General features: G+C 39.2%; 2 protein-coding genes across 5 annotated transcripts in view; both read left to right on the top strand.

The window, feature by feature from the left end:
* Window positions 1–7,768, top strand: part of lamb2l (laminin, beta 2-like) — a 56,218-nt gene extending 48,450 nt beyond the window's left edge. For all 3 annotated transcript variants that reach the window (XM_028453010.1, XM_028453012.1, XM_028453011.1), the window contains exons 29-35: window positions 1,658–1,867; window positions 1,942–2,086; window positions 3,368–3,575; window positions 4,755–4,896; window positions 4,979–5,155; window positions 5,468–5,633; window positions 7,316–7,768. In XM_028453010.1, coding sequence (XP_028308811.1) covers window positions 1,658–1,867; window positions 1,942–2,086; window positions 3,368–3,575; window positions 4,755–4,896; window positions 4,979–5,155; window positions 5,468–5,633; window positions 7,316–7,455 — 1,188 coding nt within the window. In that variant the 3' untranslated portion in view covers window positions 7,456–7,768. The remainder of the gene's footprint in view (window positions 1–1,657; window positions 1,868–1,941; window positions 2,087–3,367; window positions 3,576–4,754; window positions 4,897–4,978; window positions 5,156–5,467; window positions 5,634–7,315) is intronic.
* A 1,859-nt stretch (window positions 7,769–9,627) lies between these two features.
* lamb2 (laminin, beta 2 (laminin S)) overlaps window positions 9,628–22,945 on the top strand; it is a 45,436-nt gene continuing 32,118 nt past the window's right edge. Inside the window, exons 1-2 of one of the 2 annotated variants that reach the window (XM_028452775.1) lie at window positions 9,628–9,739; window positions 9,945–10,007. In XM_028452775.1, coding sequence (XP_028308576.1) covers window positions 9,974–10,007 — 34 coding nt within the window. In that variant the 5' untranslated portion in view covers window positions 9,628–9,739; window positions 9,945–9,973. Of the gene's footprint in view, window positions 9,827–9,944; window positions 10,008–22,945 lie in introns of both variants that reach the window. The other variant, XM_028452773.1, reaches the window with a different exon arrangement.

Consider the following 22,945-nt stretch of genomic DNA (forward strand, 5'->3'; position numbering starts at 1 on the left):
AGGACTACAAAATTTCACAAAATTACAGAAAAATACATAAAACGATAACAAAATATACCAAAGGACCACAAAATTACACAAAAAGACACAAATGGATAACAACATTACAGAAAAATAGACTGGACAGTAAAAATGCACAAAATAAGTACAAGCACTACAAGGCAGTGCTGACCTAAGGCTTTAGGGGGCATCTTGGGTTGCCAGTTCGAATCCACTGTGGGACCTTGAGTAACCCAATTAAACCTTACTGCTTCAAGTACTATCTTTAAAAAGAGATTCTTGGTTTAATAAACGTTAAAACAAAAAAGAACACACAAAATTACAGAAAATACACAGACAAGGCAAATACATACATCGTGTAGTATACTGTACAAGGGGTCACGAGAAGCGATTGACACTTCACAATCAGCAATCGTATGGTTGTAAGAAAATCAAACATGTTTGAAATCCAGTCGCTCCTCGTGACGGTATTACACACTTGAAGCAGTGCCACAGACCGGCTTACCTTAAACTCTCACACTGCGCACGCGCCAACACCGTAGGACCGCTGTGAAATTGACGGCACTGCCCACGTCTGTCCAGCCAGTTCCTGGTCCATCACATCGTCGTGTTTTATTTATTAAAGCTCTTTTTGCTGAGATTTGCGATTGTCTCTCCCCTTCCGGGTTCTTCTGTTTTAATGGCGACGCTTCAGAGTTCTTTTAATTTGTACGTTGCATTTCCGGAAACAAGACGTGTCGTGTATAAACGTACAGTTTGAGCAGTCAGATCGTACAGTGTGAGAACATGAATCGTGACCTCTGGGCTATGCAATTGAGTCGCACAATTTGAGCTGGAGCTGAGCACAACGATTGGAAAAAAAAAAAAAAAGACAACAAATTGTCACAACTTGGTGGTGTGGATGAGGAGGACCAGGCAGAATCAGGTACATGTAAAGTTCAAAAGAGTCCATGTTTAAGCACAAAAAAACTAAATCCAACAGGGCACAGATTAAAACCAGGGAACAAACGCAGCAGGACACGAGGAGGTTAACAGTACAATGATCCAGTAATCGCACAGTGACCAAACACTCAGCTAAATAGTGAGGGAGGCTTGATTGGGAGTGGGCCACACCTGGGTGCAACACATGAGGCAGCCAATCAGTCACAACTCAAATACACTGACATCACTGGGGGGTGGAGCCATGAGCAGGAATACCTGAAACACAAAGACAAGAGTTAACGCAGGAGGCCAGACTCAAAAACAGAATAAACGAAGACAGAAAAACTAAAAAGGGATCAGAAGGGCTACGTAACAACAAAACTAAACAGAACCTGACACAAATATACTCGAAACTACACACAATTACAGAAAAATAGACAAAGAAACAGCAAAAATACACAAAAGAACAATTAAATCATACAAAATTACATGTTGTAATCTTTCTCTGTTATTTGCCCTTTAATGGCTGCTGCCTTCACTCCCTAAAGGAGCAGCCATGCTTCTTTTTGGAGAATATTTAAGTTTCCATCCAATGCTGCTGCTAGTAAAATGCGTTGCATGTCTACTCTGAGTCATCATTCGTTTCTGTCAACTGTTCAATGAAAGTAAAAGCCTGAAAGTATTTTGAAATTTCCAGATCAGTAATCAATCATGTGCTTGTGTTTCTGCATCAAAGGTTTGTGGCGCTCATAGCAATGCCAGTTCTGGTGAAAAGTGCACAGGATGCGGTGGTGCTGGTTGCCGTGACAACGAGAACAGGCCTGTGTGCGGAGGCAAAGGATGCGGCGGGGCGGTCAGCGCCTCAGCAGCAGCTCTCAGAGACGCTGTGAACGTTACCGGCAGGCTGAGCATAGCTGACGATGAGCTGAAGGACGTCTCCACAAAGGTTTGTGTGAACAACGTTACAGTCACCATGTAGTTTCTGCTCCGTCCACTTCATTTGTCCCACTTTGTGTCCAGCTCCAGGATATAGCACTACAGACACAGAATGTGAAGAACCAGGCACGGAACGCCCTGGAGAAAGCCCAGAAGAAGAAGGAGCAGTTTGAGAAAAACAATAAGCAGCTCAAAGACTTCATCACAAAGATCAGAGACTTCCTCACTGGTACGGCAGCACCACGAATATTCCTTCCCTCACTCAGCAGAATGTTCTCCAAACAGGGTCAATAGTTCAGAAACTTTAATCAAAAATATCCTGATTTGAAAATCTTATTTTCTGCCGTCTAGGTTTAGGATATTGTGCTTTTATTTCAGCTTTCAAGAGTAATTGTTTTTCCGGATTACCAGTGCTCTTTACTATGTAGCTACTGCTTATGGGAAGAATGAATACAAGTCAACATGAGGCCACTTGTTTTGTTTTTTTAATTTTGAGACAAATCCCAAAACCTGATCCAGGATTGGCAGAACATGGAACTTTTTTGAGGGATATCCATGTTTTCCGTAATCCAAATCTTACTGAACTTTTGAACAACACAAATACAAAACCAGAATTGAATTAGTTAAAGCTGCAGTATGTAAGTTTTTTTTTTTTTGCTTCAATTGGTCAAAAACCCATAATTACCTTTGAGTATATTGTAATTGACAGTATTCTGAGAGGAAACTGGACTTTTGAAGCTTCTCTTGGCTCTTTATATGAGGTTTATAAATCCAGGAGTGTGACCTGACTTTTCAGTCAATCAGATAACTTTTTACAAACAGAGTGCTCCATGAGCTGTTTTGGGGTGTTACTATTGGCTGCTCGACTAACGTTGAAGCATGTTCACATCCTCTATTGTAATGTACAATGGTTCACATTCCAGCAAGAGAAGTCTCCATCGCGACATTAGGCACAACGGTTACACGGCAAAGCAAGTAGAAGAAGGTAGACCGAAGCAGCAGTCTAAAATCCCAAACATACTCAGGAGGAACGGACTCCATGGAGGTTTGCTTTGAGTCTTTGCGGCACTCAGTGACTGCGAAGGGTCTGCACCATGTACTGGTGTCAGATAGAGAGTGAGAACAGATGCGTTAAATCACGTGTAAACCTAAGAAAAACATATCCAAGGTGGAGAGAACAGATGCAATTCATTTGCAGTCACTCTGCTCTGAGCGGCAGCTGAGATCACTGCTACCGTTTGTGTGATCTGTGTGGCGGGTGAGGAACGCACAACAGCAGCCGTTGCTGAAGACAGTAACTAGAAAGTGATACGTGCATTCATGTCAGAGTCTCTACAACATCAGAAAACTCTCCAATAACACAAGATAAAGTACATACATTTGTCAGAATTTTACATACTGCAGCTTTAATCTGGCCCATTTTCCAGTTTTGATAACTGTCCACATTCTGATTATGTCACCTTTGGGCCTGATGATTTCTTTCTGATGCTCTTTGGTGTGTTTTTCTCAGAGGAGGGTGCAGATCCAGAGAGCATTGAGAGGGTAGCCACTCACGTCCTGTCCATCAGGTTGCCGCTCAACAGCACCTCCCTGGACCGTCTGATCACGCAGATTAAGGAAACGCTGGCCAACCTCACCAACGTAGAGGGAATCAGGAATCAAACGTCTGAACTCATCAGCCAAGCCAAGGAGCTGCTGGACGAAGCTCGAGATGCCAAGTAAGTCCTATTCTCCAGAAAGAACCATCAACCATCATCCATTAGGAGCCCCTCCCCTTGCTCTTAGTGACCAATCACCTAAAAAAAAATCTGATTCATCAAACCGTGTGTAGCTCACCTGCACGCACTTTTCCCTTTATAAATAACAGCCCAGCTGGAAGTTGACGCCCATATTCTACCATAAATAGTCAAAGGAGTTCATGAATGGTTTTTGCATCAAAATGAGCTGCTGACCAATGGGATTCTACGATCATTCATTGTGGAAGGGACAAGTCAAAGGAAATTCAGAATGAGGAAGAGACGCATGTGAGAGAAGAAGGCCAGAAAATAAGAGGATTTATTTTTTAATGGCGTTTACACCTCGTCCCTGAGGTGTAAACGAAGCCTTTGAAATGCACCGTCAGTGTTTCTGCTACAGAACAAACCTGAGTCCACACTGCGTCACAACTCATAATTTCAGGAAGTTGTAGGTCCACTACAGGGTACGCACGAGCATGACCACAGCTTCCTCCTCTATGCTGTGCAGGTTAGTGAAGCGTGTCAAATGGCTTTCCACACTACACATCTGTTACAGATGCACAGACACTGCTGTGTGTCAGGACACATGGATCATTGATTCCACCGTGCGCCAAGTTTGTCCGATTATATTCACATTTTATGGTTCATGTACTGGTACATACATTCATTTTCACTCGGAGACTTTTAGTAATAAGAACATTTATTAAATTCATTAGCTAATGTCTCACTGTTCACATTTATAACACAGCAGGTTTGGATATGATTACGTGGATCTATAACTGATATGTGAACACATTATATGTATGAGATTAACCTTTATTCAATTCACCACCTCACCATTGGTACCTGTTTTTCCACGTCTCCAAAGTGTCCGTGTGCCTGGTTCACAGTTAGTGCACCCGTGCGCATGTTACGTTTATTTTTATAAAGCACAACCTTTGCTTGGGAAGTGTTGGCACGAACATAACGATTGATTCATTTACGTGACGGTTTCATGATCTACTGTGAGACTGAGCTGGCATAAGGAGTTGGCAACATGGTGAGATCCTGAAGACCCGACCAAAGAAATGTGGGCAGTGGGCACCCCCTTCTATCAATGTTATACTCACACAAAAACAAACGTAGCTCGAGCTGTTAGCTTAGCTTATGCCTCTCCTGCAGGAGCCGTGCAGAGGCAGTGAAGGATAGATCCAACAGCACCCACAAGGCCCTGCATGCTGCAGAGAAGGCCCTGAAGAAGGCCAGGACAGGCCTGAAGGAGGCCCAGAGGAACCTGAACAACACCAGAAATGCTACTGCCGTGGTACGCACATGTAAAAAGCTGCAGACACAGCTTCTCTCTCAGCTACTCTGCTTTACACACATGTTCTATTGTTCTCCTACAGGTTGAAGAGCGGCTACTGCAGCTGGAGGACAAACAAATGGATGTCATGATGCGTTTGAGGAACCTTTCTTTGGGGGTGACAGCTCTTCAGAACAAGACCGAGCAGAACAGAGTGATGGCGAGAGAAGCAGCAGCACTGGCTAACAATGTCTCCAGCCTAACGTCCTCACTGGAGTCGGTGAGGCTCAAGACCAGGGGTGCCCAATCCTGGTCCTCAAGGGCCACTATCCAGCATGTTTTAGATGTTTCCCTCTTCCAACACACCTGATTCAAATCATCAACTCATCAACAAGCTCTGCAGAAGCCTGATAATGATTCTGATCATTTGAATCAGGTGTGTTGGAAGAGGGAAACGTCTAAAACATGCTGGATAGTGACCCTCGAGGACCAGGATTGGGGACCCCTGCTCAAGACCTTCAGCACAGAAATGACCTCAGAGCAGATTGATGGGTTCAAATATCAGAACTAACTCAACTTTGTTGCTTTTCAGAGTCTCAACAACACGGAGCAGCAGTATCAGGAGCTGCAGATGAAGCTGGAATCACTGGGCGGGGAGTCCGGAAGTCTGAGCAATGTTAATCAGAGGGCCAAAGATATCAAGAAGGACGCGGAAAATCTATTCAACAAAGCCAGGAGTGGAATAAAACAGCTTGACAGTGAGTACACACAGCTGCTCTGTAACACAAGACACTCACTGCTTCAGAATCATCACAACTTCCATCAGGTTTTGTCTTGAACTGGGCCTGAATGTGGTCATTGTTCCTCATCCCTGTTCCACCAGTACAAACCCTCTAAACCAGTGGTCCCCAACATAGTCACACATGGGAGTGACTCCTCACTCCTAAGTAGAGAGTTTTCTAAATGAAAAACATGGAACTATGGGTGGGGCGACAGACAGAGTTCACGATACTGGGCTGACGATAACAATACGATACAATAATTTGGATGAAAAAAAAACCTTTAACAGGCAGCTCATTTTCTCTGCTGTGAGCTACAGCAGAGATCAGCACATTTTATCACAGCAGGGGCCATAAAATGTGAGTATATCTTATCCAAGTAATAACCAATTTGAGCTATAACCCCAAATTTCCACTGGATGCGGTTCCGCTGTGTTACGTCACCGCCGCGTCACCAGAGCTGATAGGTTTCTACTGTAGTCTATATATTCATTTCCACCGGGTCCGCTGCGGTGCGTGTCTGCTCCTTCCCTGATGCGGTGGTCCTGTGCCCTCTGCCAGATATACGCAGGGCTTCTATTTTTGGCGGACACCGGAGCACGACGCAAATGAAGCTAAACAGGAAATTAAGCACGTATTACGCAATAAAATATCGGGTTACTTTTCAAAATAAAACACTTCAGATTATATTTCAAGTAACTACATCACCAAAACATCCTAATGTGTAAAAACAAACTCACATTCACTATATTGTTTCTTTTCATACTGTAACTGCACTGTAAACAGCAGCAACTTTGATTTTGTTCATGTTTTACTGGTGCAGTTGTATCTCTTCTCTGTTGGCTGTTGCTAAAAAATGTGGCTATGACAAATCCAGAGAGTCCAACCTTCTTGTTGGACTGACCTGTTTATCTGTTTATTGTTGGGTTTATAACACATACATTTAATTGTGTTCTCACGCGATTATATAAATATTGTGAGAACCGCTCTGTCTCGTGACGTCACAGTCGTCCAACCGTGGCGCACTCAAAACACAACCGGTGGGGATTACCGGACGGCGGAGCAAAACCGGATTGGTGCCGTGGTGCAGCGGAGACGTAGCCAGTGAAAACCCCAGTAACACAGGAAAGAACAAAGAATTTGTTTTTGTGTTGTGTTTTCCTTTTTTGTATATTTTTGTTCTTGTTTTGTTCATTTTTGTTATTTTGTGTGTTTTCCTCTTATTTTTGTATATTTTTCTTATCTTTCCGTTTATTCTTCTTGTTGTTTCATGTATTTTGTTGTTGTTTTTTGTGTTTTTTGAGTCAGAAGTGAGCGCAATAAGAGGAAATCCAGCTTCATAGTGTGGGGCATGGGTGTTGGAGTGATTTTGTGTATTTTTTTCAGTTTTTTGTGTTGTTTTGCTGTTTTTTGTGAAATGTTTTCTCATTTTGTCTATTTTTGTTGTGCTGTTCATTTTTCTGTCATTGTGTAGGTATGTTAGAGTCATTTTGTGTGTGTTTTTGTTGTTATTTTTTTGTTATTTTCTGTGTTCTTTTGGAGTCATTTTGTGTGTTCTTTGGGGGACGGCACAAAATTAGGCCGAAGGCCGCACATGGGCCCCCGGGCCGCATGTTGACCATGTCTGAGCTAAGGTATTCTCTGCCATTGTGTTCCTGCAGAGCTGGAGAAAAGGTTTCGGACCAATGAGGAGCGGATGGAGAACCAGCTGCTGGAGCTGGACCAGCTGAAGGAAAATGCTACATCGGTGCGTGACGAGATCCGGGAGCAGGTGCAGAAGTACAGCAACTGTCAGGGATGAGGAGCGTTAGCGTTAGCGACTGCACCAAGCATGTATCCAAGCGTGACTGCTTCTTATTTTAAAGCATGTTATCAGAGTGCCACCGTTGACTACAAGTGACTTTAGCACTTGGATTACAGTCTGAGCAGTAAGGTACATACTTAGTATATACATATACATATATACACTATATACATAGTTTATATATGAAGTGAAATTCCAATTCATAAAAATGAGGGAACAATTCTAATTAAATGTTGTGTATTATTACAGAGCTAATGAAAGATGTGTTCTTCATTCTTTCTGAGATGTAAAAATAAATATGTTAATTATTCATGCTGTGTGTTTGTGATATATGACAACATGAAACAACGTGTACAACTTGTCTAGTCACAACTCAACAAAAAATGTTTTAAATAATACTAAATAATATTTTAACTGGACTTTAAAGAACATTAGTCTGATTAGCACTACTACTAATAATGAAAAAAAAGATAATTGGGCTATTTGACTAAACTGAAAGCAATAGGGTGGCATTAAGAAACACCTTTTTGGTGGCAGTAGGTCTATATTATAGTCCTACAAGTGTTTTTTTTATTGAAATAGTGAAAAGTCCGGAAAAATTGAACTAGAAGCTAATTCTAATATGCAGTATGTAAATGTAAGAAAAAGTCGTCATTAATAATAATATATCCTACACATTATGAAAGCTTGAGTTTGTATTGGATTGATAATTGTATGCAATTTTAAACGTCAAATAAGAGGAAATAAAAGCAAATTGAATCAGAAATGATTAATTTACTCAGCTCCGGCCTTATGCATTCATGACAGCCCGGAAATCTGTAATCACAAAACATAGCATTTACAAGGAAGGAAGCAATAATAATGCTTGCGTGATTAAAACTGTGATTATTTAGGATAATATTTTTTTCAATGGCCTAACAGAACAAGGTAAAATTATGCAGCACAGTGATTTATGTGAGGCATTTTTACATGACAAATATGGCGCAAAAACATTGAAAGTTTTTTTAATATCAGGAAAACAGATCATTTGAAATCAAAATACAGCCCATATTACTGTGTTCCACAATATCTTTAGTGGGAGAGGGCGAACTCTAGCTTTGAGAAGAAAGGCTAAATTAATGAGAAAACTGTTACAAGAAAAAAGTGACAATACTACAAAGGATAAATTGTAATTTACCTGTGAATTTAAATAAATATATATATCATTTTTTATTGGGAGAATAAAGTCATAATATTGTGCAAAGAATGTAATAATTGAATGAAATTAAAGTATAAATTCACAATTTTCAGAGAAAACAAACTGCAGTTTATCCGCAGACCATTTTTGTTCTTGTTTGTTCCCAGTATTCCCTGTGATATCACCTGCACTCCACCAGACATTCAATTGGATTCTGGTTTTTCTGTGTAAACCCTGAAATAAACATCCCTCATTGTTGGGAAATACTACATTTTTTCGCCCATCTGCACAACATTATAACTAGTATCAGAACTTTGAATATATTATGCAAGAAAATGTGTCTATTCCAGTGGAGGAACCACATGGACATGGAGGTGATGTTTTTTTCAGTATAGATATTTTTCTCATATAAAAACATTTCTTCGTAATAACACAAGTTTCTTCTTGTAATATTACAAATGCATTACTTCATTGTTGTTATTTTATAAATGTATTATTGTAATATTACAAGTTTGTTCTTGTAATGCTATGACTTTATTCTTGTGATATTACAAGTTTCTACTTGTAATATTTCTAAATGTTTTTTTAATATTATGACTTCATTTTGGTGATTACATAGATTTATTTTTACAATATTACAACGTTATTCTTATGTTAACAATTAATTAGTAATATTACTAGTTTATTCTTATAAAATCACAAATTTATTTGTAACAAAGTTTCTTCTTGTCATGTCATGACTTTATTCTTGTGGTTTTACGACTTATTGCAATATTAGGCCTTTATTCTTGTAATATTAAAGTTTATTCTCTGACTAAAATGACTTTAATCTCGAGCTATACAAAAAAAAACTCAGCGTGGCCCTAAAACGCCATCTGGTGGCCTTCCAATACACTTTTTCACGTAGAACTTCTGAAAATCCCGAGTTCTGAGTTGAGTTCTTGAACGCAGCATCAGTGCGCGCTAGTTCACAGAGCTGCAGTGGGAGGAGCCACGGGGGAGGAGCCACAGGCAGGCGCTCTGAGGACACGCGCGCTCCAGCAGCAGCAGCAACAGTGAGAGAGTGAGCTGTAGGAGGAGCAACAGGTGGAGAGAGAAGCTGATGTGAGTGTGTCATACAACACACACACACACACACAGAGCACATTATGGAGGTCCTCATCTACACTTTAAGACGTCCACAGATCAACAGTGAGAACATGTTCACAGAGGCAGCACATGATGAGATCTATGGACTTCATGCAGACTTCAGATGATTGCTGATTCATTCAAAGTCTGACTTCCTGTCCCACTCTTACACTTTCTCCAGTTTCTCCAGTGGACGTGACGGTGAATGCGATGGAAGCCTGCCTGGTGCTGCTGCTTCTCTGTGGTAAGAACATGATCAGATCTTTGAAGTCCTCCTCAGCTCACTGCTCCTAGAACAACCTGACAGAGTTTAGAATTCACTGAGTCTGCTTTGATCAGTGTGTGGAAACATCAGGGTTGACTCTGCAGGGGTTCACCAACAGACCATAACAGACCTTAACAGACAGAGACAGACCATAACAGACAGACAGACAATAACAGACCAACACAGACAGAGACAGACCATAACAGACAGAGACAGACCAACACAGACAGACAGACAGAGACAGACCAACACAGACAGACAGACAGAGACAGACCAACACAGACAGAGACAGACCAACACAGACAGAGACAGACCATAACAGACAGACAGACAGAGACAGACCAACACAGACAGACAGACAGAGACAGACCAACACAGACAGAGACAGACCATAACAGACAGAGACAGACCAACACAGACAGAGACAGACCATAACAGAAACACACAGACAGAGACAGACCATCACAGACCATAACAGATAACAGAGACAGACCATCACAGACCATAACAGACCAACACAGAGAGAGAATGACCATAACAGACAGAGACAGACCATAACAGAAACACACAGACAGAGACAGACCAACACAGACAGAGACAGACCATCACAGACTAACATAGACAGAGACGGGCCATAACAGACCAACACAGAGAGAGAATGACCATAACAGACCGAGACAGACCATAACAGAGAGAAACAGACAGGGGCAGACCATTACAGGCAGAGACAGACCTATAACACAGGCAGAGAAAGATAATAACAGACAGAGACAGACCATAACAGACAGAGACAGACAGTCAGTGACAGACATAGACCGACCATAACAGTAACAGACAGAGACAGGCAGAGACAGATTATAACAGACAAAGATAATAACAGACAGAGAGACCACCACACAGACACAAATCATAAACAACCAACAGAGACAGACATTAACAGACAGAGACAGACCATCACAGACAGACACAGATCATAAATGACCAACACAGACAAAGAAAGACAGGTCCAAGCACTGACATACCATTACATACATGCACAGACAAAGACAGACCATCTCAGACACAGAGACACTGACAAACCATAACATACACACATAGACCTACTGTAACTGACACATACAGTGACAGACCACCACAGACACACAGAGAGGTCACATTTCAGAGACACATAAAGAAAAGAACATGCAAAGACACAGACGGACAGGAACAGACGCAGACACACACACAGGTTCTACATGTGATCAGCTGATACGTGTGTGTCCTTTGAACACTAGTGATGATGCATATTATAAATCAGCTGCAGACCATCAGGTTTTTTATCAGATAAAGACATAGTGTAGGTTTTATTGAACAATAAATGATCATTTGCTCAAAAAACAGATGTAAAAGGTTGAAATTGCTGCTGAAAAGTTTCGATCTCCACTGTAAACACTGTCTTATTGACATTATCGGAAAAGTTTGGTGCATTGCATTGTGGGATGTGGAGTCCTGTAGATGGATGCATAAAAGTGTTACTACGTCATTCTTACTGGGATTTCTAGGAGGTCAGTGATTGCATTGACTTCATTTTTGTTCTTGTTTGTTCCCAGTATTCCCTGTGATATCACCTGCACTCCACCAGACATTCAATTGGATTCTGGTTTTTCTGTGTAAACCCTGAAATAAACATCCCTCATTGTTGGGAAAAACTACATTTTTTGGCCCATCTGCACAACATTATTACTAGTATCAGAACATTGAAAAGATTATGCAAGAAAATGTGTCTATTATAGCGGAGGAACCACATGGACTTGGAGATGATGTTTTTTTCGGAATAGAGATTTTTCTCATATAAAAACATTTCTCCGTAATAACAGGTTTCTTCTTGTAATATTACAAATTCATTACTTTATTGTTGTTATCTTATAAATGTATTATTGTAATATTACTAGTTTATTCTTGTAATGCTATGACTTTATTCTTGTGATATTACAAGTTTCAACTTGTAATATTTCAAAGTTTTCTTGTAATATTATGACTGTTTTGGTACTTAGATAGATTTATTTTTAAGAGCCAACTGAAAACCTATTTGTTTCAGAAAGCATTTTAAAATTCCAGTGATAAAGGGTTGTTTTATGACCATCATATTTTTGTGACAGTAACTGTAATTTGTATTGTATTGTATGCACTGTATGTATTGTGAAGCACTTTGTGACTCCTGTCTGTAAAAGGTGCTATATAAATAAATATTACTTACTTACTTACTTACAATATTACAACATTATTCTTATATCAACAATTCATTAGTAATATTACTAGTTTATTCTTATAAAATTACAAATTTATAGTTGTAACAAAGTTTCTTCTTGTCATGTCATGACTTTATTCTTGTGATTTTATGACTTTATTGTAATATTAGGGCTTTATTCTTGTCATACTAAAGTTTATTCTCTTACTATAATGACTTTAATCTCAAATTCTCTAAACCCTGAAATAAATATTCGTCATTGTTGGGAAGTCACGTTGGCAGTTTTTTGGGGGCAAACACAAGAAATCACAGTAAGAATGAAGGAAAAACACTTCAATGTCTACAAGACTCCACATCCCACAATGCAATGCACCAAAGAGAGCGTTTACAGTAGAGATCAAAACCAACTTTTGAGCCTCGATTTCAACCTTTTTACATATTTTTTCAAGAAAATATCGTAATCTTTGATTTATTGATCTATGACGCCTACACGGTGTCTTTGTCTGTTAAAAATGATCCTCTCCAGCAGTTTTAAATCAGTCAGAGAATTCTGACGACTAAAACTGTGACTAAAAGTATGAATGAATGTGCACAGACTATAGGATCTCCTGTTTCCTGACAGATGTTGAGCAGAACTCGGCAGAGCCAGGATCTGCTCCTCTGACCATGTCAGCACTCTTAGTAGCCTGTATGATAGAGACATAACAAGTAAGGAAAGCAGCATGAAGCATTCACTTTCATTAAGAGTGATGGATGACAGTCCTTAAGGTGAGCAGAAGGCCAAAGTGGGGGGGGTTGGGGGAGACAGCGGCGAGGAGGCAGCGGAGCACACACAGTGTAAACTAATTAACTGGAGGAGTAAAGATAAGAAGCTGCTGACTTCCTCTGTGTGTGTGTGTGTGTGTGTGGTGGGGGGGTGAGCGATGCAGCTCACTGCACATCCACCATCTGTGTTCTATGCTTCAGGTGAACTAAGCTCTAAACAGGACTTGCTGACATTGTAGAGCATGTGTTCAACTCAAACAAACCAAAAACACAGAAACACTTCTCTAAAGGGCCAGATTCAGATGGGGGTACGCAATGTCACTACAGGGGGTACTGCAGAGAGAGAGAGAGAGAGAGAGTTTTTAGTTAAAAATGATAATCATAATTATGATGATGGAAATGATTTCGATTAAAACATGAACTGACAATACAAGGGTCAGTCTTGGTGAAAGATGACTGGAAATGATCAAAACTATAGAGGAGGCACTAATTATGTTTAATTCCACTTATTTACTAAATGAGATTCTATAAAATGTGTTTTATGTTGAAGTCGGACAAAGGGGGGTACTTTGATTCAGAAATAAGAGAAAGGGGGTGCTTGAGCTTAAAACAGTTTGAGAACCACTGCTTGAGAGCATCCAATTTGGCCTGCAGGAGAAAGTAAAAAAGTCAGAGAACCATGAATTATTTTGTAACTTACCAACTAATTCAGTTATAGATTTCTCCAAAATAATACACAAATTCAATTAACGCTACAATATTAGCAGGGCTCACATTTTCCCCATACTTACTGTATATAACATGATGGGAGTTATTTTTCTTCTCAAATTGTTAAATAAAATAAAAATAAAAAAACCTTGAATATTTTCTAAAATCTTGCAGTATGCTTCAAATTATTTAACAAAACTTCCCAAAATTACATAAAAATGGGTCACAAAATCAAATAAATTATGGGATCCTGCTGGGACTGATATCTGTAAGTTATTGCGTGGATATTAACAGTGCCATACATATTTTATCATTTATTCATACGTTTAAATGCAAATTAGAGCACAATAATGATTAAATTAGTCGTTTTCCCACCTAAAATCTGTGGCCCACTTAAGATTCCGTATTAAGACTCCATATTTGGCTACTGAACTAAACTGAGTTTGACACCTCTGTTGTAGAGCCTCCAATTTAAGTGAACACGAAAAACAGACAAAAAACGCAAACTTTACGTTCTGAGGGGCAGATTCACTAAGATCTGAAATAAAGGGTGGTAAACCAGGGGCGTCCCTAAATAATTGGGTGATGCTGTTTCATCACCTGCTGTGGGGAATTGACTAACATTGCAGCACCAATAGCGGCGCTTGTAGACGTGGTTGAGACCGCCCTATTTAAATTAACATTCTGCTCGTTCAACATGGAGAGGTGAGTGCACAGAAGCGCAAAATTACATTTGAAGCAGTTCCATTGGAGGCAGGTGGACTTCTCTGACTTCTGTTTTCTTTTCTTTTTTTTTTAAACAACAACTTTAAAACCTAATGATATGTTTTCCCCCTAATTTAATGAGGCTGTTCCGTCAGGTCCTGTAACTTTGCTCTGATCAGTCCATGAAAAACAGGCATATTTGGACAGAAACCGTCCTATTGATCTGTTGATGCCATTGATCTGAGTTAATACAGCAACAGAGTCTATCAATCAGTCGATCATTTGAAGATGATCTACTGAGCGTCATCCAGCAGCCCTCAGCTAATTCTGTATGAAGGTAGATATAGTATGTTGCAAAATGGGAGAGCTTGTAGAATGTGATGTGAGCTTGTGTATAAAAAATTCACACACGTGAAATACATTCCATGTCACAAATGGTGGGAAAAAATGTATTGACTGATATTTACACAAATAAAATTACAGCTGCAAACTTGTAATCCAACATTTATTCACATGTTTTTAATTACTTGCGTAAATTATCATTTACAACCACAACTCTCTGGTTACAACTTCTCGAATCTGCCGCTAGAGATGCACAAACTACTTTTCTCGCTTGAATCTGCGCTGCTTGAGTTTTGCAACACATTTTGCGAGACGTCTATAGCAAAACTGATTTGTGCTTGTAGAAATATCTGCCTTCATCATTCTGGCCTGACGCTCCTGACATCAACGCGACATGAGAGTTTTACGGTCAAAACATGGAGAGGTAGATACAGTAGCTCCCTGGAGCGGTGCTTCCGGAGCGACTTCCATGCAGCTCCGCGCACACCGACTCTTTGCGCCGCAGCCACACCAGACTCCACACGCGCCGCCTCGGGTGTCCAGCTTTTTCTCTCCCTCACACACACTTGTCCTTACTCTGCATTTTGTTATTCAGTGGCTGTTAATATTGACTGTTGTTTTATTTTAATTATTTTCTTATACTAGAAAAGTTAACTGGAGTCTTCTTTTCCATAGCCACTGTGTTTTGTGTCAGCATTTACTGCAGCGGATCTCTGCGTGCGTGTTTGTACCTGCTTGTCAGGCGTACTATTTCCTGCGCCCACTGCATTCATTTACTTGCATGTCCTCCTCCCATTTTTTTGCGTCCCTTATGAGATCTGCTTACTCTACCAGTTCATCAGAGGGAAATGGATTGTGGGCGCATTTTGACGTGCATAACACGCGCAGTCCTGATTCCCTGGGGTGTGTACCCCTTATTAGCATGTGGAGTGAAGTTTGCACACATTTTAATACCCCTAAGACTTTAGTGAATTTAACCCTGAAATGGAAAAAGCAAGGAAACCGTTTTTATTAATTATAATTAATTAAAATCAGACCATGATATGGCACAAAAATAGCTCACATGTATGCCTCACCTAGCAAACTGACACATGTTTTACTCATAATCTCATTCTGTGTGGTATTTCACTGAAAATGAAACAGAAATAACTATATGACACGTACTAAACCCTTGTTTACATGTTTTCAGACCATCGTTCTCGTAATTCCAGTGTAACCCTCCCATCTTCTGTAAGTCATCTGAAGCATACAAATATAGAATTAATATCCTTTGTTGACTTGATTAATCAAACGTAGCATGTTTGGTATGATTACGAGAATTTGAATAGTGAGTGACATCATCTGAATAGAGAAAGACTATGAAACGGAAATGGGAAGACTGACAAACCTAAAACGGAATTAAGGAACCAATGTGTTGTCCTGGCAGCATGTTGCCTCCTGGAATGTGCCACGCTGATGTTAGAATAATGATGTTGGTCGGTGAATGCAGCTGACTTACTCTCCTCTTTCACTTAGACTCACTAAGGAGATGGTCAGATGTGGGAAAGACTTGAGAAAAGCATGGAAACCCTGCAGGAGATCCAGTGGCTTCTCCATCATAGCTTCAGACCTAATTAGGAAGTGTCTCTTGGCTTAGAGTCCAGTTTCACTGTGCTGTGGTGTGAGTCTATTTTTATTGTAAGCCAAGAATAGGCAGTTTTTTCTCCTCTGAGTGGGACTACTGCTCCCATGAGGTCACCAGAAATTAGGCTGTCAGAAGGTCAGGGAATAATGGACAGGTTATCCAACTGTTTGTCTTAGTTTGGAGTTTTGGAACAGTGAGGAAGAATGAACCCAGGAGCTTCTGTCAATCCTGACACACCCATTTGCCTGTCACTAACCAGCTGATTGATTGATAGTATTAAGTAGGGCCTCTGATTATCCGTGATCGTGAAAAACCGACCGAAAATGCTTAATTTACTTCCTGAATTCAAACTGTCTCTGTGAGTGGGTGGTCAGAGAGATGAAAATGTAAATTCTCCCCTAAAATCTGATATAATATGACACAATATTAGAGATAGACCGATATGGATTTTATGGAAATTAACAAAGGTGAGGTAGAACAACAAGTAAAAAACATTTAACAAATATTAAAAACAGGTGATGTAGAAGAAGAACAAGTAAAAAATATTTCTGCTCTCTGTAAATAATGCGGATCAGCGAACGCAGCAGCCCACATCAGCCGATGCGATACACGTAAAAAAACGCAAAAATCAGCCGATAATATCGGCTGGCCGATGTATCGGTCTATCGCTACACAACATGTCAGACTTCCCCTCCTGAAATGAAAGTAGCTATATGACACAGACTAAGTTTCTCGAAACAATATCACGCATTTCCATTATATTTTTGCTGTAAAACAGCTAGCCTAATGTGTAGCTTTAGCAAGTGTAGCAAATGACTGGATGTTGTTTTGTGAGTTTTTTTAATATTATTTCTTGTGTTTTTTTTGCCATTTTATGTGTTTTTGTTACCCTTTTTGTGTATTTTTGTTGTATGTTGTATATTTTCCTGTAAGTGCATATGTTCTTGTGAGTCATTTTGTGTATTTTTGCCATTTTGTTGTGTATTTTGTGTGTTTTTAGATTTGTTCTGTGCATTTCTTTTGCGGGCTGCACAAAATGTGATCTCGACCCACCAGTTATCCTGTTTCTGCTGCAAACACTGAACAAAGACGCACAGATAATACTGTAACTCTGCTGCTACAGGCCAATGCCTCCTTCAACAGCCGTTCCTTCTAAGCTCTGCGAACTGAAACCTTGTTCCGTGCACACTCGCATGCACATAAATACCGGTAGCTGCTCCCGCCCACACCCCCTTGATTTCCCAGCTGTCAGCCTGCATTCCTTCAGGTTCTCCGTTGACTGTAGAGAATGGAACGAGAATATGTCTGCTCTTACATCTTCTGCTTCAGTTTTAAAATGTTAGCATTTGCTCAGCTTGGAATATCGACTGTGATCACATTGGCTGGATGTTAAGACTCCACTAAAGTATGTAGCAGGTCATATTTACTCAGGTTTCTGATTTCAGTGACACAAAACGAGCCTGGCTTACTGTAAAATGATGGAGATCAAGTTCACTCCTACGGCTGGGGGCGTTTGGCGCTTCACATTATCTCAGGTTCATTTAATCCTGCTTTTCTCGTTGAGGTAAAGGAATGGATAGTCTCAAGAAATATCATTCTACTTCATTTTATTTATTTTATTTCATATTTATCATTATTTGACGCATATACTTTTGATAGTCTTGACAAATTGTGTTTTTTTAAACACTGTCATTATTGCGTTTTACTATTTCTTGATCAGTGTATTGTGTACGTGCTTGTGTGCACTTTTCAAGTAGTTGTTTGTGTTTGTATTGTCGTTTCTTTGTGTTTTCTTTTCTCCTGCTATCTAGCTCTCCCTTCTCTTTTTCTCTCTCTAGCTAACATTAGCACAGCTGGCTTATATTTGTACCCTTTAATTCATTCCTCTGCTCATTTCACTTTATACTACAGCTTTTTAATTCCTTATTTAAATTATTGCATTATGTTCAGGGCAGCTTCATACCCCACCCATCTCAAAAAATGATGTATTATTCTGAAAAGGTTTTTAAGATTCATTTCACATTCAAACAAATTTGCTCCGTCAGCTCCACTTTTTAACAGTTATGTGATTCTACCAATTTACTAAGCGAAACATCTACCTGTCATTTTGGGTTTTACACAAATTTATTTATAGTAAACAAGATGTTTCTGTCACTTTTCAAATTTTTTTTGAACTTTTACTACAAATATACAATCATACCGTACAAGACACAATAATGACAATAACTATTCTCTATATAAAACCTATCTATCTTTGCCTGTACATCACATCATCAGTTTAACATATCCTATAGAGGCCCTCTGCTTTGGAATAGTTTACCTCCTCCAATAAGATCCACAGTGACGTGATGTGAGCACTAGGGTTGGGTAGGCAGGGTGTTGCAAATCGAGACCACCAATGTCAACACCAATGGCAATTTCATATGTTTCTTCTGGCAAGTGTTAATTCAATTCAACTTTATTTGTATAGCACAATTTTACAATAAAGTCATCTCAATACTCAAAATATAAAAGTCATAATAAGAAAGAAAAAAAACCAAAAACACAACAAGATCCACATGAACAAGCATTAAGGCATCTAACAAAATCAACATCATAAACACCATTAAAGAAACATAAACAATTATTTAATATAGTGTCCATACTCTCCCAACAAGATATATCTCATGACACGGCAGCGCATTTTTTGTTTGTGTTGGAAACAAAGAAACACAGAGAAAATGACAACAACAACAACAACAACTCGGAACAGCCTCAGTGAGGCGCATCCACAAAGCCAATCCTACCTTTCACTGTGGAAAATACCAACAATGTTCTAACCTTACCTTTGCTGAAGGTCTGGTAGGTCAGGTGTTTGTCTCCCATCTTTTAAAAGCTGTCGTTTTTCCTCAAAAGAAAGTTTTTTATTGTCTCTTGCGCTGTCATCCTACCTGTAGTGTTATCTCACCCACTAGCTAGAGAACATAGCAGTGGCTACGTGCTATCAATTTACTGATGCACTGTGAACTTACGTATAGCATTTAGCATGCGCAAACACATAAAACCACGCTTTTGGAACAGAGGCAGAGCAGCAATGTGCTTTTGGGAGGGGGTGTGGCCTCCTCCAGCCTTACAGCGGAGTGAGACTATGCAGCGTCTCTACCAGGAAATAGCGCTGTTTAGTCATTTGGGCTATGAAAAGAACAAAATGCTGACACTTTCAAACTTATAGGTACTGTAGGCTATCGGAAATGGAAAAATGAATAATTTATAATTATATTATAATTAAAACAAATAATCAAAATATCAATTCACCCTTGGGTAGGCACTGCCTACCTTGCCTACCCCGACTGCACGTCACTGAAGATCCATATCCTCCTACACACTCTTTAAAAGGCAGTTAAAAAACATTGTATCTATTTACAAGTCCGCTCTCACTTTACTCTATGCCACAATTATTATAATCTACGTGTAATATGAATGTTTATAGTCGTGTGTATGTATATATATGTTTTAGGTTTATATTTTTTTTTTGATTTTCAATTAATATTTTGTTTCAATATTTTCATTTGGTTTTTTTTGTACTGATTTTTTTTGTACTTTGTTTATATACTGTATAATTTTTCCTCATGTATAAAATTTTAATTGTGCTTATAGTCTTTTGATTTTATAAGTGTTTATTTGTTAGCCCTTATTCTAAATTGTTGGTGCTCATTGAAAGGGATGGAGCTCTTATACAAGCTCTTTGGGCTTCGTTCCCTCCTTGCACCTTTAATGTAGTTATTTTTTATTGTGTGATAAACAAATAACTGAAAAATGTAAATGAACTGCATATTTGAATTGGAAAATGTTTCCTTCCTGATCCATGTTATTATAATTATTATTACAGTTTTTATGGTCCGAGAGGCAATTCCTTCCTGTCATCTGAAGGTGGCTGGTTTGCAGCTCTCTCCTTCCTGCTCTTCACACACACACACACACACACACACACACACACACACACACACACACTGGGGTGCTTGTCATTTGGCTGGCACCACACTGAGACCAGCCTCGATGCCGAACAACTGCAGCTTTCCTCGAGTGTGTGTTACAGGAATGTGATTAGTGCTGTTTGTGCACGGCTGATGTGAAATTCTCCCCTGCACTGTTCCCAGCACCCAAAATCTACACCAGCCGTTTAACACCCTAATAATAATGCTTTGTCTTAATGTCATCACTCTGTAAGTGCAGCTCTGCACAGAGGGCAGAGGTCAGGCTCACAGATCTTTGTGATCATCAGAGATCCACTCATGCTAACTGTAACATTAACACTGGATAGTTATAGTAACATGAGAACATCTGTTTATGATAATAAACAGGTGAAGTAACTGTGACGAAAGCAAACATTTCCAAAAAACAACCAAACACACAACAACTGCAGTTCCATTTGTGAGTCTGTCTTTATGAATCAGAACACACACACACACACACACACACCTTAATGCCTCTGTTACAGCCAACACAAGTGTGGGAAAAAAGTGCACTTAATGGCAGAAAGATTGGAATGGGAAAGTTTGATTTGATTTTTTTTATTTTAAGTATTTATTTATTTCGATCATGTAAATGACAACTTAAAAACAGTTTAAAATAAGATAAAATAAATTATCAAGAAATAACAACAAAACAGTATCTTGAAATTCAAATTCTTACACATTTTAGTTTACATGAAGAAAAAGGAGTAATAAGAAGTATACATTTATCTAATCTTATCCCTTTAATTTTTTCTGTATTCCCTAATGTAAACGTTAAAGTCTCAATTTACTAACATTTTGAAAAAATAACAATCAATGCAATATAATACCCACACAGAAACCATACAAAACATAGTTTTTTACATTAACTATACCTCCTCAACAAATAATGAACCATATCCCACAACTTTTTACTTCAAGTAACAAGCGAGCACCTTGTGGTCATTTTTTTTATCAACATGCCGCAGAAGAATAATTTCTTTATGCTTCTTTTTAAAACAGAATTATGCTCGGAATGATTTAAAATTCCTTACTCAGTCTATTCCACAGTTTATGGTTGTTGTACGAACACTGTGAACCTTTAGATTAGATTTCCCTCCTAAATTATTACCTCACTCTCTCTTTCATGAAACATTTCCTGAATATTATTTGGTAACAGATAATTCCTTGCTTTGTATACAGTAACACTTGTGCTGTTTTATGATCCACCAAGTCAAAAAATGTAAAAATGTTGCATTAAAAAAACAAGTCATTTGTGTGAACCCCAAAATCATTGTTGATTTCAATCAGAAGATGTTCTATAGACCCAAACTTTGTTGCTCCATATACCCCTTAGCCTTTATTTCTGTTATTTCTCATTGCAAGTACATTGTTATATATTCTTTATATGTCTGCAGGCTCATCTAAACTCTTTCTCGTGTCTCGTCCAACATTAACCTTGATTTTTGGCCTTTTTATTCATTCATTTCTGATGTTTTGCTAATTTTAGAATTTGAACTTCACCCTTTGGTGTATTTTAAAGAGTAGTGCCACAAATTATTATTGGTGGATGATTAAAAAAAGTCTTTGCGCATGTAAAAAAAAAAAAAAAAAAAATGTTAAAAAATAAACTGGCAAATGTTTCTGTGTACCTCCTGAGAGGTGTTCTAGGTAACCCTAGAAATCTCAAATTCGGAAACACTGTTATAGACAGTAACACATACTGTAGCTTGGTTAAATCTCTTTCACATAGTAAAGTAGTGATGCATGATGTTATAGGCACTTAATGGATATCGGCCGATATTGGCTTTGAAATTAAATATTTGACATTGGCCATTTCTTGACCAACCCATAGACATCATATACAGTACGTAGTGGAGAGGTTTATTTGACATCAGCCATAAAATGCAGTATCGTGCATTCAGAGAAATCCATTAGAAGACAACGTGACAGAGGTTTTATCTGCAGAACGTTTGAGACACGACACTATCTATCTCTATTGGTAATGTTCAGTGAGTTTTACAGTCTGAGAGTGGGGATTTATTCAGTCCTTTGCTGCTCGCTCTCTCTCTCTCTCTCTCTCTCTCTCTCTCACACACACACACACACACACACATGAAAAAGCATACCAGAGAGTCGCAGAGGCACGTGGGAGGCGAAGCTCAGGATGTTCAGTAGATTGTAGGAATGTGTTGATAAGTTCTATTCTAACAGCTGACACATCTGTGCTGTCACATCAAGTATAATGGAGATGTTCCACTCTCACCATCGTGCACAACTTTTCCCTTCATGCTGGAAACTCCACAGAGTGACCTCTAAGAAGCAGGCTGTGGATCAGTCTAATAGAAGGTTGGGGGTTCAATCCCGGACTATCCCTCTTTATGTGCCTTGCCCTGCGTGGTAGATCAGCCACCATTGCTGTATGAACGTATGTGTGAATGTGTCTATCAGTGGAGACTGCTTTGGCAGCTTCGCTGGATCTTATTTTTTCACCACTTTCCAACACCACTTTCTGCTTCTAGCTCTTCAAAATAATCTGAAGTCAACTTTCCCTTTTAGTAGATTACTATAGGCA

The sequence above is a fragment of the Gouania willdenowi genome, chromosome 7 (assembly GCF_900634775.1).
Source record: "Gouania willdenowi chromosome 7, fGouWil2.1, whole genome shotgun sequence".
Taxonomy (NCBI): domain Eukaryota; kingdom Metazoa; phylum Chordata; class Actinopteri; order Blenniiformes; family Gobiesocidae; genus Gouania; species Gouania willdenowi.